Source organism: Rhinolophus sinicus, linkage group LG07 (assembly GCF_036562045.2).
Source record: "Rhinolophus sinicus isolate RSC01 linkage group LG07, ASM3656204v1, whole genome shotgun sequence".
NCBI classification, from domain to species: Eukaryota; Metazoa; Chordata; class Mammalia; order Chiroptera; family Rhinolophidae; genus Rhinolophus; species Rhinolophus sinicus.
This window is the reverse complement of record NC_133757.1, coordinates 106,223,726-106,239,277: the sequence shown is the minus strand read 5'-3', so window position 1 is coordinate 106,239,277 and position 15,552 is coordinate 106,223,726. Positions and strand designations below refer to the sequence as shown.

The following is a 15,552-nucleotide window of genomic DNA, read 5'->3' as shown; positions in this document are numbered from 1 at the left end:
AGAAACTAGGAAATTAACTTATTTTTCTAATTTTTTTCTTATCTCTATTTTGATATACAATTTAGAATATTCTCAATAAAAAAAATCTCTTCAATGGTGTTCATACTTACCACATTTCAATTTTTTAAAAAAAAGACAATGTTCTATGAAAATATAACTCATTTTAACAGTTATTAATTTACTATATACTATTCTTCGCATTTAGAATCATCTTTAATTTTCTAGCTTAAATAAAATATAACCAAAGGTACATAAAAAAGGAATTTGTCACTCAAGTGGAAAAGTAATTAACTTTCTCTTAACCTTAGAATTGAAGCAGAAAACTCAACATGCTTCTACAAGGATTTTAAAGTGCCACTAATTTGAAATCATAAAACCTTACAAATTCTGTAAGGTTTAAAAATGTATACAACCCAAGTTTTTCTTTTTAATCCCCCAAGATTGTCTTGATAATATTATACAGAAAAAAACAATGCCTAGGTATAAAAGCTAGATGCAAAAATATCAAATAATCAAATCTGTTCATCTTGCGCATTATTCAAACACAGGTATTTATGATATACCGATTTCAATTAAAGTGTAACACTTTATACCAAAATAGTAACTAAAAGACCTTAGTAGGCATAACTTAAAAGGCATTTTTAATTGAAGTTATCTCCATAAACATGCAAAAACCCAGTTAATGAGGTAAGAGGACAGCTGATATATAATGCACTCCCACAGCAGTGCTTACTTTTAATTACCTGGTGTTAACCATAAGCCTAAAGTCTTCAACATTCAATTTATTTAATCACATCTTTTGTTGACAATACTGTAACTGCAAGCTTCAAGTATTCCCTTAACAGCTTTAAATAAAGTATTCAGTTTCTAAATAAAGTTACTTAAGATACTTGATCCCAATAAATGAATTCAAAAGTGGAAATTATGTAATTCTGGTACTTTAAAAACACATTTTGCTTTTGTTGTTGCATCAAAAATAGATAATACAAAGCGAAATAGGTTCCGTTTTACTTCAGTGCCTATCATGTGACCTCAAACACTGTTGCCAATTAAATCAAGTTCTCTTGTGCCAGGCATGGCTTATTCAATGTACTTGGAGGTAGCTTGTGTCACATCATTATAAGGGTGACTGCCAATGTTAACTATACACTAAAAAATAGAAGCAACAGCCACCTGAGCCCTCAATCCAAAATGGTGTGCTTAAATCATGGTGGCTCATATCAGATGGAGATTATTGACTTTAGGGGGAGTAGATACGACCCCTGTGTGTGTGTGTGTGTGTGTGTGTGTGTGTACACGTGTGCTGGTGGTACATTCAGAAAACACAAAACGTAATTTCTGTTATTTCCTACTCTAACCAGAGATGCATTATTTAAGAAAATCTGTAGCTACCTATTCCCTAGAAACCTATTTTGGGGGAAGGTGGGGAAGAGAAATATGGGGAATTTACTTTCACATTCATTCCCAAAACAAAGAACCAGCAATATCTAGTTTCCTCATACCGTATTTAAGTATTAATAGGAGCAACGAAAAATAGTATTTATAAAAAGTGAAATTGTTTTTTCTATAATTGAAATTTAAGACACAAACCTATCCTATGCAACAGTAATTCCCGTCTTCAGGAATTTCCTCAAGATAACTTATGTCCACAAATGATGTGTTCAATAATGTTCAGAGAGGCTTTATTTATAATAGCCAAAAATTGGCAACAGCCCAGAATCCTTTAAGCAGAAAAATGAATAAAAACATGGTAGTATGCTTATACAGTAGAATAATACTCAGAAACAAATCACTGATAAACCTAATATGGATGAATCTCAAAAGCATTATGTTAAATGAAGAAAGTCTTAAACAGAAGAACACGAACTTTGCATTTCTTTTTATATGAAGTTCGAGAACAGGCAAAACTAATTAATGTATGGTAGAAAAAAATCAAAATAATAATTGCCTCTAAGGAATGGAGACAGGCATTGGCTGGAAAGACACATGAGAGAACTTTCAAGACTGATGATATCTTGATCGGGGATTTGGGTTACACAGGTGTATAAATTTGTCAAAGCTCAACAAATGTGACACGTTAGATTTGTGCCTTTCCTTGTATGTACATTTTACCTTAAAAATCTGTATTGATCTCTATCTACTTAGAGATCTGGATACTGAAATGTTTAAGAGTAAAGTGAACTGATGCCTTCAACTTACTTTGAAATGCATCGAAAAGGTAGGATGGATTGATGGATAGAGGGATAGACATATGGAGAATTCCATGCTGAAGCAACCAGTTATTTAACGCTAACTGCAGAATCTCAGTGGTGGGTCTGTGTGTGTTCACTGTATAATTCTTTCAACTTCTCTGTATGGTTGAACATTTTTATAATAAAACAGTGGAAAACTGGTGAGAGAAAAAAAATTTACTACAGGTGTCCCATAATAGGCACAATCTCTCTTTTCCAAGATGTCATGATTAAAGATAACAAAAGAACTTGACCTAATTTCTAATCCTTTAAACTACTGCCATCGATAATGTTTTCAATCACAAGTAATACCTATTCTTTATTCCAATTCAGTAAATATTTATTGTCCACGATCTTTCACAGTCTCGTTCCTCACACATCTGAAGTGTGACTTCCTACATGAGCTTCCGTTTCACCCAGCATCCCTCACACACTTGTGCAATTAGCTTTTATGGTTCCTGAGAATGTGTACCATTTCACAATTCCAAACCATTGTATCTGCTATTCCTTGGCCAAGAGGCCTTCCTCTTAGTCCAGCTTGCCAGCAAACAGCCGTCTCATCTTTCAAAACCTTGCCCAAAGGTAAGCCTCCCCAGACTCTCCAAGTCCAAGTTCGTATACACTGCTCCTGCGCTCCCAAACAATCCTGTGATATAAACTTATAAATTATTAATAGCTGCTATGATTAAGCACTGACATACGCCAAAAATTATTATTCAATTCTCAAGATAATCCTAACACACATATTACTTCCATTTAAAAAACTAAAAAGTAAAGCTCAGAAAGGTAAAGTAACTTGCCAAAGTAAATGGCAGAACAAGTCCAAGTTTGTCTAAACAAGGGCCTCTAATTTGAACTATTTCCTCATATTGACCTTTTTAAGAAAGTTTTATTGAGCTATAATTCACGTACCACACAATTCATTCATTTAAACTGTGCAATTAAATTGTTTCTTGGTATGTTCACAAAGTTATACAACCATTATTGCCACAATCATATTACCATTTAAACATAACTCTATATTACAATCACCTGCACGCAATGGTAATAGAGATTCCCAAAACATAAAACTGTGTATGTACTACTACTGATATACAAAAATATATCTCTGCACAAAGGGAAAATGTTGCATTCTCTAACCTGGCTATGTACGTAGTACATAACAGAGGAATAAAGTTAATCAATTTCCAAATTCATTGACTGATTCAAGTCTTTTCTGAGGAAATATAATAATAATGCTTCAGTTCAGGGCGACATAAAAACAACGAGTCATCCAAGTAAAAGGACACTAAGCACTAGGCAGATTTCAGGATATTTTCATTCCCTTTCCCAAATTTTAAAATGTTCTCATTATTATAAAGTTTCCGTGTAAAAGACTGAAATCTTAAAAAAAAAAAAAAAAAAACGACTGAAATCTTCAACAGAGGGGATCTTTAAGTTATCATATATATTATGCGTGTAAGTGATTATATGTATTATGCATGTAACTAGCAAAACATATCCTTACAGTATTATTTACAAATATCTCAAAATTTAAATTTACCTCTACTGAAAATTAATCAGGTAAAGATTAAGGAAGCATTTCATATTTTTATACAATGCTTTAGAAAACACAAAGAAAATGCACCATACATTTGACACAACTTTGAGAGCGTATATGCCAGTCAATATGCTAAGGATACTGCTGGCATCATTTTCAGGCAACAACTTAAGTTTCTAGTAAAGAAACAGGTTGAAATCCTTGTTAATATCTAAAACACAAATAACTCTGAATTTTCAATATGTGCCATTAATTTTAACAAAAAGCATTTTCAACTCTTTAGCATAAAGAATTGGGAAGACCGATAACATTTTAGTTAGGTAAGCTACTTTTCCAAACTGTTGATTAAAAACCAAATATTAAAAGGATAAAACTTGACATATTGTAGCTCCTTTCTTTACAAACTCACTAACTTTAATGAATAATATTTGGGAGGCGCTATGCTAAGGACATATCTGAATTATGTATTTTTTTCAATCACCCATGAGGTACCACATTATTATTCCCATTCCACAGATGAGAAAGAATTTTCCTAAGGTTCCACTCACAAAAAAAGCATAAACACTGTTGATTTTTTTTTTTTTTACATGAACTAGGGAGACTTTTTTGAAAGTTTATTTTTATTTATTAACAACAAAGAGCCACAGAGTCTTCCAGATCACTAACGTTCAGAAGCTCCCTTCCAGAATCCTATCAGTTTCAAGTATCACAAGCTTCCACATAAATGTTATTTTATTTAACATGCAAATAGTTCCCTAAAGGAGAGCATTTTAAGCCTAGCACTTTAGTCCCTAAGGATCTAGTTGAAAAGCCAGACAAGCCCTTGAACTTTATCAAGATAAATCCCTGGCATCCACTAATCACCACAGAGGATCTTCAAATTAGATAAGAGCAAGAATTTTGGCATGGGAATGAACACAAACACCTTGCCATCCACAAAGGCCCACAACCTGGCAGCCTTTCAGCAAAGTTCCACTCATGTAAGCTGTTACTCTAAACTTTCCAGCTATTGCTTGGGAATTGATAATTCTTAAGATATGAGGAGAGTTGTGATTCCTGACACAGCATTCCAGAGATAAACACATGATCAGAGGGATGCTTTGAAATTCCCAAAGATATTCCAGCGGTCTACAGCTGTATGAAAATAGTTTTCAAAAGGTGTCTCTTGCTAAGAAAAAGAGGGGGTAAGCAGAGCAGTTGGCTTGCCATCAGACAATATGCTAAATGCATACCAGACATGTAAGTTCCAAATAACATCCTGAAAAATGCTATCAATAACATTCCCCTTTGTTTTCAATAAACCCCTTAAAAGGTTTTACCTAAGTATGGTTCCCTAAGTAAGTTTATATATAACCTACTCACTGAAGGCATCACTAAGGCATAGTTTAAATACTACACTATTTATAAAGAAATATATGCCAAAATATGAAATTTGGGAGAATGATAAGAAAACAACTTTCTTTGATTATATTAGTAAGATATATTAAAATTTAAAATCGACCCTCCCTTATTCACTTCTGACTACTAAATCTAAGACTAATACAAATTTAAATAAATTATAAAAACTGACAATATTTTAAAAACCTGATCATTTATACCTCTTCCCACAATCAAAATACAGCCATTATTATTCACAATTTGATATATATTTTTGAGACGTGTGAACATATATATTTTTTTCTAAAGATTATAAATTCCAAACTATTTTGTACACTGCTTTTTTTCATTTAATAATGTATCTTCCATATCATTTCACATTAATAGTGTTCTGCTTTTCTCTGTTTAATGGCTGCATGGTATTTATCATATGTACAGAAATAAAATATGTCACCAATTCTTCATAGATTAGCAAGTATGTTTGTACTGCACATTCAAATGACAGGGTCTACAGTCAGTCACCATGGTTCAAAATCTTAGCTCCACCACTCATCAGCAGAAGAGCTTACGCTACTTCATTTCCCTCTGCCTCAGTTTCTTCATCTGTAAAGTAAAGATAAAAACAGTATCTATCTATTTACCTATCTATCTACCTAAAAATGCATTTGGAATAGAACTTCACACAGTAAACTCAAGAGGTATTAGCTTAATTATGAAATTCCTTTTGCAGAAAATATTTATACTTGTATCTTTTGTATAAACTCCTAGAAGTGTGCTAAGTTTACATATTTTAAATTTCAATTAATACTACCACTTGTCCCTCATATAAATTGTACCAATATACCTTCTCAACAATATTAAAATGTTTCTTCAGAGGCTCATTAACTCTAGGTATCATCTTTCAAATCTCTGCAAATTTAAGCAGAGGAAATTATCTCTTGGTTAACATTTATTTCTTTCATTATTTAGTGATGTAGACCATCTTTATATAGTTACATATTAACAGTATCTCTCTTTCTTATACGAACTACCCTGTTCTTGTCATTTGTCAACTTTTCTATCAGTTAAGTAATTTTTTGATGCAAGATTTATAATTTTATTGATTGGTTAGCATTATACGTATATATGGGGAATACAATCCTTTTGTCTGTAATGTAGTTCAAAAATTTAGTGTCTATATATATATACATACACACAGAAAGTAGCAGTAACTGAATGTATCACTAGATGTGATAGCTAAGTTTTTATCTATTGAGTGATTTCTTCATGCTAAGTCCTACAGAATAATACATCCTCAATATCATTTCACATCAATACATACTGTTCTCTTTAGTGGCTGTATAGTATCACACAACAAAAGGATAGGGAAACTGAGGCTCAGGAGGATGAGGTAACTTGTCCAAATGCACTAGTAAGGGATAGAGCCAGGACTCAAACTCAGATATGTCTGATTACTAAAGTCAGTATTTTAACTCCTGTATTATAAACCCTATTTTAAAAAAAGAAAAAGACAACATTTGATTCTAGCAGCCACTGTATCTATAATGTCATATTATAGATATACCAATATGCTATTTATCTTGAATTTAGACTGTCAATTTCATTATCCAGGAAACTGACCTAACCTTTAAGTGGTAGAAGGAATAAGATAACAGGGGATGATGGCAAAAGATTCTCCATTAAAATTATATGTCCCCTGTGTTCTTTCAGAGCGTCTTAATTACCATAAACAATTTCAACCAGCTTGGATACCTAATGTGCCCACATGCAGCAAATCTGAAGTAGAAAACTAGAAGATGAGAAGAAATAAAGAGAACAGGAGATGCAATGAAGTAACACCCAGACAAAGGGAAATTAGGATAATAGAATCCCACTGGAAGGGAATCCCACTCGCTAAATCAGAAACAATTTGAGCATCAAAATAAATAATAACAACAGATTATAACACATTAACTAAAACAGGAAACCATAGGGCCAGATAATTAATGAACAGAATGCATCTGATGAGGATGACAGAGTTTCACAGTAGTAGCTCTTCTCAAGGAGTACCTTAACAGCGGAGAAACCTAGAAAACACCATTTTAATAAATGATCAGAATGAACATCATCAGTAAGGAGTAAAACGATGTGCCACATGTTGGAATGTAACAAGAAGAAACAGTGCCACTTCTTGATATTCCTGCCAAAGATGCATTAACTTGAATCTAAACCTGAGGAAACATTAGACAAACCTAAAGTGAGGGCCAGTCTACAAAACATCTGCACTATCATCTCTGATGTATCAAGATCATTAAATTCCAGGAAAGACAAAGGAACTATTCTTCCAGATAGAAGGAGAATAGAAAGAGACAACAAAATACAACGCATTATTCTGAACTGGACCCTTCAATAGAGGGCATTATTGAGACAACTGGTAAAACTTGAAAGGTAGTTGAAGAATAGAGGTAGTATTTTATCAATGTTAATTTTCTTATTTTGATAAATGTATTGTGATTATATAGAAAATACAGAACAAAATATTCAGAGGGGATGGAGTATTATGTCCCTTTCCTTTCAAATGACTCAGGAAAAATAAAAGTTCTTTTCACTGGCTACTTCCGTATAAGTTAGAGCTTGTTTTCAGATAAAAATATTGATTTTTGAAAAGAATATGTTTAACAACTCTTAATACATACAAGTTTTCTACGTAGAATTTCAGAAAGTTTAATAATACATAAAGAAAATCAGGTAAATTAGCAAAAAACTGCTCAGGGCAGTAAAACCAACAAAGTCAGGAATCCATTGTCAGCTTCCTCAAGCTGTCAAGACTCTGAACAGCTTGTTGAATTCCTGAGTCTGCTGGAATCCATAGATTTTTATCACAAAGGCTGGCACAGTACTGACAGCAAGGGAGTGAACGGTAGTCATTTGTGAGAACTGGTGATTTGTAAATTTTAACCAATGAAATATTTAACATACAACTCGCCAGTGTAATATTAAAATTATTTTTAAATCGTCCTATTGATATGTTGATAAATAAAAATTTGAAATGGTATACAAACCATACAACAAAAATATCCTTGTCGTTTTTACAAACTAGATTAAAACATTCCTTTTTAATGCTGAAGCTATAAAATGTAGCAGGGTTAAATTCCTGTTTACCCTTCAAATCTTTATACTTTATCAATACAAGCATACGAAAACTAAAAACTATTTACAGTACCTGTCAAAAGATCTGAACTGCACAGGTTGTTCCACAGACAGATCGCTAAGAGCTCCAAGGCAGGCTGGGGGCAGAAGGGCAGGATCCACTGTGACTCCATCTGCTGGTATGTTAACCAAGCTTCGGAGAATGTCCTTTACGTTGACATTTTTTGAAACTGGAACTGATGGCGCAGTCTTGTTATCCAACTCATTTCCGCCATCATTTTTGGTTTCCTGAGATTTATTGACTTCTAAAGAAAGAGTGCATAGCACCTCACTGATGGCGTCTGGGCCTGCGCTGACCCCTGGAGAGGATGGAGGGGGAGATACATTCACGTTGCTTCCTAAGCCAGTAGCTGTTTCCTCCCCAATGCCTGAGTCCTTCCTTCGAGCAGATGATGTGCTTTCAGATTCTTCTGCTGATGCTGGAGTTAAGGGGCTGAATCCTGCTGGTGTGTTTTCTACATCTTACCCAGAAACAGAAGAAAAGTACAAATAAAAAAACTGAAAACCAATTTTAAAAAGGTACATTCGGTCCTAAAGTCATCTATATTATTTTAAATTATGAAATATACAGCACATTCTAAAAGGCAAAAATAAATTACATAATTTATAAAATGTACTGAATAAATGTACCTATAATCAAAATAGACGGTATAATAAAATAAAACAGCAAAATACCTGCGAAAACCCTCCAAACTGAACATGACATACCAATGGATAGCAAAACAAGGCTGAAAGCCACTGGCCTACAAAAGTCCAAAATCCGTCGGAGAAACTACAAGGCTCTTCGATAATCTAAGTCTACTGGAATACACACTTCACCAGGTCAGAGCAGATTTGTCTTCTCTACGTAACACTTCCTCTCCAGCATCTGTCCTAATGCCTGGGCCGACACAATGCTTGGCAAGTAGTAGGCGGTCAATAAATACTCATTTCCAACTTTATTTCCTGCTGCTCATGCCATCACACATTAGTTTACAACAACAAATTACCTGCAATCTGCTGAATGTGGAACAATGTTTTGGGCTTCTGTACCTTTATACATTGCCATCTCTTTGACAGTAACCCCGAGACCTCTACCTCAAACATGGTGTCTACTGCTACCCCTCCGACACGCACGAATAATTCAATGATCCTTAAATAATGCAATGATCCTTTTCTCTTTCATTCCCTCCAAGCAGGCATTCACTCCGTTCCAACAAAATGCTCCATCTTACTAAATCCAAGTCGTTGGTTCTCAGTCCTAGCAGTACTTGACAAAGCAGCAGTGGGTGCTTCTGGTTTTTCATCTGCTATCTCACTGGCTGCTCCCTCTGAATTCCCTTCACATCTTTTTGTCCGAATTTCTTTTTTTAAGTGTGTTTTTCCAGGACCCATCAGCTCCAAGTCAAGTGGTTGTTTCAATCTAGTTGTGGAGGGCGCAGCTCACAGTGGCCCATGTGGGGATCGAACCAGCAACCCTGTTGTTAAGAGCACCATGCTCTAACCAACTGAGCTAACTGGCCACTCCTCTCCCTGACTGCTTAATTGCGGGAACTTAGTATTCAGTTCTTAGTCCTCTTCTCTCTCAACACTTGTTCCCTTAGTAATTTACTCTCAAAGTTTTAAATACCACTATATCGAAAAACAAAGAAAGCTCGGACTGTTATATGTAACTGCCTACTCTATACCTTCTATGTCTAAACAACATCAACACATTGAACACTGAATTTATCTTTCCCTGAACATGTTTTACCTTCAGTCTATCCAACTGCACCTTATAATGATTCTTGACTGTCCTTCATCTTTCACATCACCACACCTAATATTTTAAAATCCTGTTTTCTCTACCATCAAAATATATGCATAATCTGACTACTTACTACTCACTAGCTCTATAGCTATGACCCTAGTCTACCTCTCAGTCATCTTGCCTGGATTATTGCAATATCCTCCTGACTGGTAGTATTATGACACTGTTATATTAATGAACCTATTGGCCCATGCTTCCTGGTATTCACCTCCTTGAATCTGGGCTGGGCCTGACTGACTTGAACCAATAGAATGAGGCAGAAGTACACGGGGCTAGTTCTGTGCTCAGGCTTTAAGACGGTCTGGCAGCTGGTACATTCTTGGAGTCCCCAAACATCTCTGTAAGCAATCTGGCTACCTTGCTGGAGAGAACATGGAGAGAGGCCATATGAAGAGATACAGGAACTCCAAACTAATGGAGGAAAACCAAGGAATTCAGCTGAGAACAAGCATCAAGGCCCCAGACATACAGTCATCCCATTCAAGGCATTTCAGTCAGTCGGCCCCAGCTCTTGGCAGGAATGAATCCTTACCACTGTGCCCTGTCCAAATGGAATTCAGATAATCATGATGACAAGACTAAAATAGTTGTGGTTTTTCCACTAAGCTTCAATGTAATGTGTTACATAGCAGTACATAACTAAAACACTGGATTTTCCTTGCTCTCTAGGGTGTATTCTCAACACAGAATCCTGAGTGTAACTTAAAAACATTAATCGTAATTCCTATATTCAAAACCCTCCAATAATTCCCCAATATCCTTAGAGTAAAAATCCACATCCCATTTCCCCTCATCATATTCCTGATATTTTTTCTCTGTTTGATTATTTTCTTTTCTTAGTACTTACCACCTTCTAAACTACTGTATAATTTATTTATTACATGTACTTATTTGCTATCTTCTCTCACTAGAATACAAGCTCCATGAAGGCAAACTAAACTTTTTTCTTTTTTTTTCTCTTTTGTTTATGAATAAACCCAAGTACCTAGTAGATACCAAATGAATATTTATTGAATAAACAAACAGCCTCTGTTGGGTGGCAGCTACTTCTACCACCATAGTTGCTTCTTTAACTATACATCTATAACTGGCAGTTTCTTCTGTAACTCCAATTATTACAGTTATTTGTTAACAAATCTGTCTTTTATAAGAGAATATGAGTTACTTATTCTTCGCAACAAAAGCTTAAACACAATGTTTAATACTTTATGTGCAAAGAATAACATCTTCTCACGTACTTCTTAATCAGATAGCTCATTTATAGAACAGAAATCATCTTCCAATTACAATTAGCTACACGGGACTTAAAATATTTAGTTATTAATAAAAATAAGTGTATGCTCTCACTCTATACATAAATGGATTTAAATTCCAGAATCAATGTTTTATCTATTTTCAGTAGGTAACATTTTACTTGAACTTTGGATGCCAAGGGATAAAATACAGAAACTTACCAGAGAGTGATAAATTCACACTTTCACTACCAGTTTCCTTAAATGACTGGCTACGCCTTTCATTCTGGGGTTCCAAAATATCTCTGTACTTTGAGACCATAAGAACAGAGATAAAATATACAACTGCCAAGGCTAAAAATTGAGCTTGTTTGCTATCCTCCTGGGGAAAAATAAAAGTAGTTGATCATGCCATTATCAAATAACATGCTTTATTTTACATGATGCTATTTAAATATAAAACTTGTTTACAAATCTTCCTATACATGCAGAAAATAATAAATTCAACTGAGCAAAAACCAGACAAATGCTCTTGGAAAAATGCCCATAGATGAGAGGCTTTATGCTTGTGATACATGGAAAGGAAGACGTTGGCTCATTTTTCAATTAAGTAACTCAATCTGAAGAAACATGTCTTAATATACTTCATAATATTAATCAAATAGCAATTATCATTATATATGAATAACGATTTTTACTTCTAAATTTTAGAATTAAAATATGTAAAATAATCACAATAACAGTTTTCATAAAAGACAAACATTCCAGAGGAAAAAAAGTAAGGGTATCAGATACATAACAGGATGCCAAAGGAATTCCTGAGTATTTTAAATAGTACAGACAACCAAGTGTCCAGGATTGAAAATATAGTTTCTTCCAGAAAGAAAAGGACAAACTAGAGCGGCCTCTAAAAGAGGTCCAGGCCTCATACTAAACTCTACTACAGATTATCTATGCAGCTGTACATCAATGACCTTTTCATCTGGTCCAATTCGCCAGCTTCAAAGGGACCCTCCACACATCACTGCCCTGATAACTTTTCAAAATAAGTTTAAACTTAATTAAAAAAAAACACTCAAACTTGTCCATCAAATCTTGAAAACTAAAGGTACCTCAAGTAGCAAATAAATTTAGGATAAGGAAAACAAAGAACATTGCTGCCTACTAGATAAATAAATGGAAACGAATGGTAGAAATAAAACCAAAAGTTAATAATTAAAGTTTTGGACACAATTTCAGGGAAAAAATGAGATATCAGGCATTACCTGAATATATCGACTTGATACATTACACATATTTATAATCTGACAAGAATCTATGGTACTTTTTAGGTTCATGTGTAAAAAGTTATTAGTCTAGATGGAAAAGATGAATATACGATTTTCCTTTTTTATTAACCATCCTTTTCTCTAGACATGCTTGTGTTCTTCTGCCACACAATCCTGTCATCTGGTACGATAACTGATGCTAATGAGATCAACATTAAAAATGTAGGCAAATAACTGACTTGGTCTTAATTTCTTAACTCATTATAAATTATTTATGCCTATCTAAATCTTTATTTAGCCCACCGATATGTTCAATGTTTACTAACTAAACCCCTGAAATCAATTGTAGCTTTTACTGAATATGTCCTGTGAATCAGGCACTATGCTGCGTACTTCATATAAGTTCCTTAACCCATTTGAACAAGATGAGGCCTAGAAAAGTTATATAATTTACCAATATCCATACAGCAAGTGAAAAGCAAAACTGACCTCAGATTAGAGTGATTAATAACCTTAGCTCTTAACCTCAACACAGTATTTTCTTCATATTCCCAATCTTACATCATTTCCTTTTTTCATCAGTTTGCTTATGGTAGAAGAGGCTCTGGGATATCATTTGGGGAATATGGACTCTTTTCTAAAATTCCTATACAGTGATTATGTAATGTAACTTTTATAATTACAAAAAAAAAAAAATTGTGTTACTTTAAAAAATGACATGGTAGATACAAGAAATATTCTAATTCTCTTTCCAAATACTGTGATGTAATAGCTTGTTAGAAAGTTTTAAAGGGCCAAACCATATACAGCCAGGGTTAGGAGTTTTGATTTTAAGTGTTATGGGAAGATATTAGAGAATTTTTAAAGAAAAAGAGTTATACCATCCATTCTAGATTTTTAAAATTATTCTAGGAAATACAAAGTTATGGGGCAAAAGACTCAATACCTGAAGGAAAGAGAATGGGAAGACAAGGAAGCAGCAATAGTTGGTCCCAAAATAAACCACAGTCAGTAGATTCAGAAAAAACAAAAGTTGATGGTTTCTTAATTAAAGGAGTAATAACAGCTACCAAAAAGCAAAACAAAATGAGACCTAGGGGAGGCAGTACAGCCAAATGGTTAACATTAAACTTTCAAGATTCAGATTCTCTAGATCCTTAACCCATTGCCACCTTTTACGACTTGCTTGATCTTAAGCAGATTATTTAACATAATACTATCTTTCTTGTAGGATTATTGTATGAATTAAATGAGACTATACACATAGAGCATCTAGTTCTGTGCTTCACACATAGTAAGTGTTCAATAACTATTAATTGTACTATTAAAAATTGTATACATGTATAAAACTTAGTGAAGGACTCGAGGACTAAAACACAAGAAGAGGGAAAATTAAAAATTGAAGTTATAGAGTTTATGAAAAAGACATATAATATAGAACATCTAGTACTTAACACATAGTAAGTGCTCAATAAATATTGATTAATGACAATACTCCAAAACCTGGTAAATAGGATAACAAATGACTTTCATTTTCATAGTTATGCTTTCTTATACGACTGTACAATTTCTACATGAAACTTGGCTAAAATCAGTTAAAACAAAACTGGGAAAGTGGGAAATAAGAATCAGCTAAGAGAATACGTGAAAGAAATGTTATAACTTACGATGTCTCTGAAGACAACTGCCCTAAGGCGATTAATATCCATGTCTTGTAAGAGCCTGTCAAAATCTCTTACTGGAGATATACCACCAGTCACCATGTCCACTGGACTCTAAGACAAAAAATATATACATATACATTACACAGATATTTAAAGAAATAAACATAGTATTCCACGAACCAGAAAAACAAAGCCGTAAGATTGTTTATCCCTGTTTATTTTTTCTACTTATTTCCCTGTTCTTTTTACGGGTGTTGTGATAGAGGTATAGAAGCCATGAAGGAAAAAACAAACTGCATGTTAACTCTAACTCACCAAGTACATGAACTATAAATTAACATATTGGAAGGGAAAAGGTATCATAGACACAAGAAAAGTAAACATTTGGAAAAGCAGACAAGATTAAGTATAAGCAAATCTTTACTGTATGCACAAATATTCGAACGTTATGTCCACAGACTAAAATAACTATTTTAGGACCTCTGTCACATTTATTTAACTTTATGTTGAAATAAACAAATAAATTTAAGATCTTAATCATAAAATAAAAGTATGCTTTTTTATTTAATTAAATATTCTGTAAGCTTACCTTTGCTGCAGACTTCCCCATAGGAATCAGGCTATGTATTGATTTCTGGCCTTTTGCTGCATCTCCTCTAGCTTTCAGTTGTGAATGCTGCTGACACTCTAAGCAATTCCTTACTGCCACTGCACACACTGTTATTTATTTTAAGGACAAGATCGGGTAAGAAAAGAAAATTATCTTTATGATTACAAAACTGATAAGAATCACCTATGCAATACAATTTACATAAGATTTTATTTGAAACAGATTACCTTCAGCAAAAGTTCTTATAATGTCCTGGACTTTATCACCAACCTACTGTTGGTTTTCTGACTTTGTTAGCTACCGTTAGGGCCCACTGCTAAGAGGGAATCAACTCAAGAATCTTAATAAACAGGCTACTGTTTCTTAGGCCTCACCTAAGCTACCTGCAATGATCTTTCATTAAGGGAAAGATAGGGAAGAAGAGAACTGAAAGAGAGGTGGAAAAAAATAAAAGCAAATCACATTGCAGGAACTAGTCTATGATAATAAACTTCTATTACCTTCTTTAAAGTAAAATAGTTAAACAGGAAATTGGTGTGTTTTTCTTATAATGTATTATTACAGCATGATATTAATAGAGACTGATAGACAGTATAGAATTTATAGGGAATATTTATTGGTTCTACATTTTACTGGCTTTCGTTAAAACTGT

The 15,552-nt window shown here is 33.8% G+C and overlaps 1 protein-coding gene across 2 annotated transcripts in view; it reads right to left on the bottom strand.

Moving 5' to 3' along the window:
* The window catches only part of LRBA (LPS responsive beige-like anchor protein), a 560,879-nt gene that overhangs the window by 420,033 nt on the left and 125,294 nt on the right, over positions 1–15,552 (bottom strand). For both annotated transcript variants that reach the window (XM_019722880.2, XM_019722903.2), the window contains exons 27-30: positions 14,880–15,007; positions 14,294–14,401; positions 11,581–11,740; positions 8,351–8,798 (exon numbers count right to left, since the gene is read on the bottom strand). In XM_019722880.2, the coding sequence (XP_019578439.2) occupies positions 8,351–8,798; positions 11,581–11,740; positions 14,294–14,401; positions 14,880–15,007 (844 nt within the window). The remainder of the gene's footprint in view (positions 1–8,350; positions 8,799–11,580; positions 11,741–14,293; positions 14,402–14,879; positions 15,008–15,552) is intronic.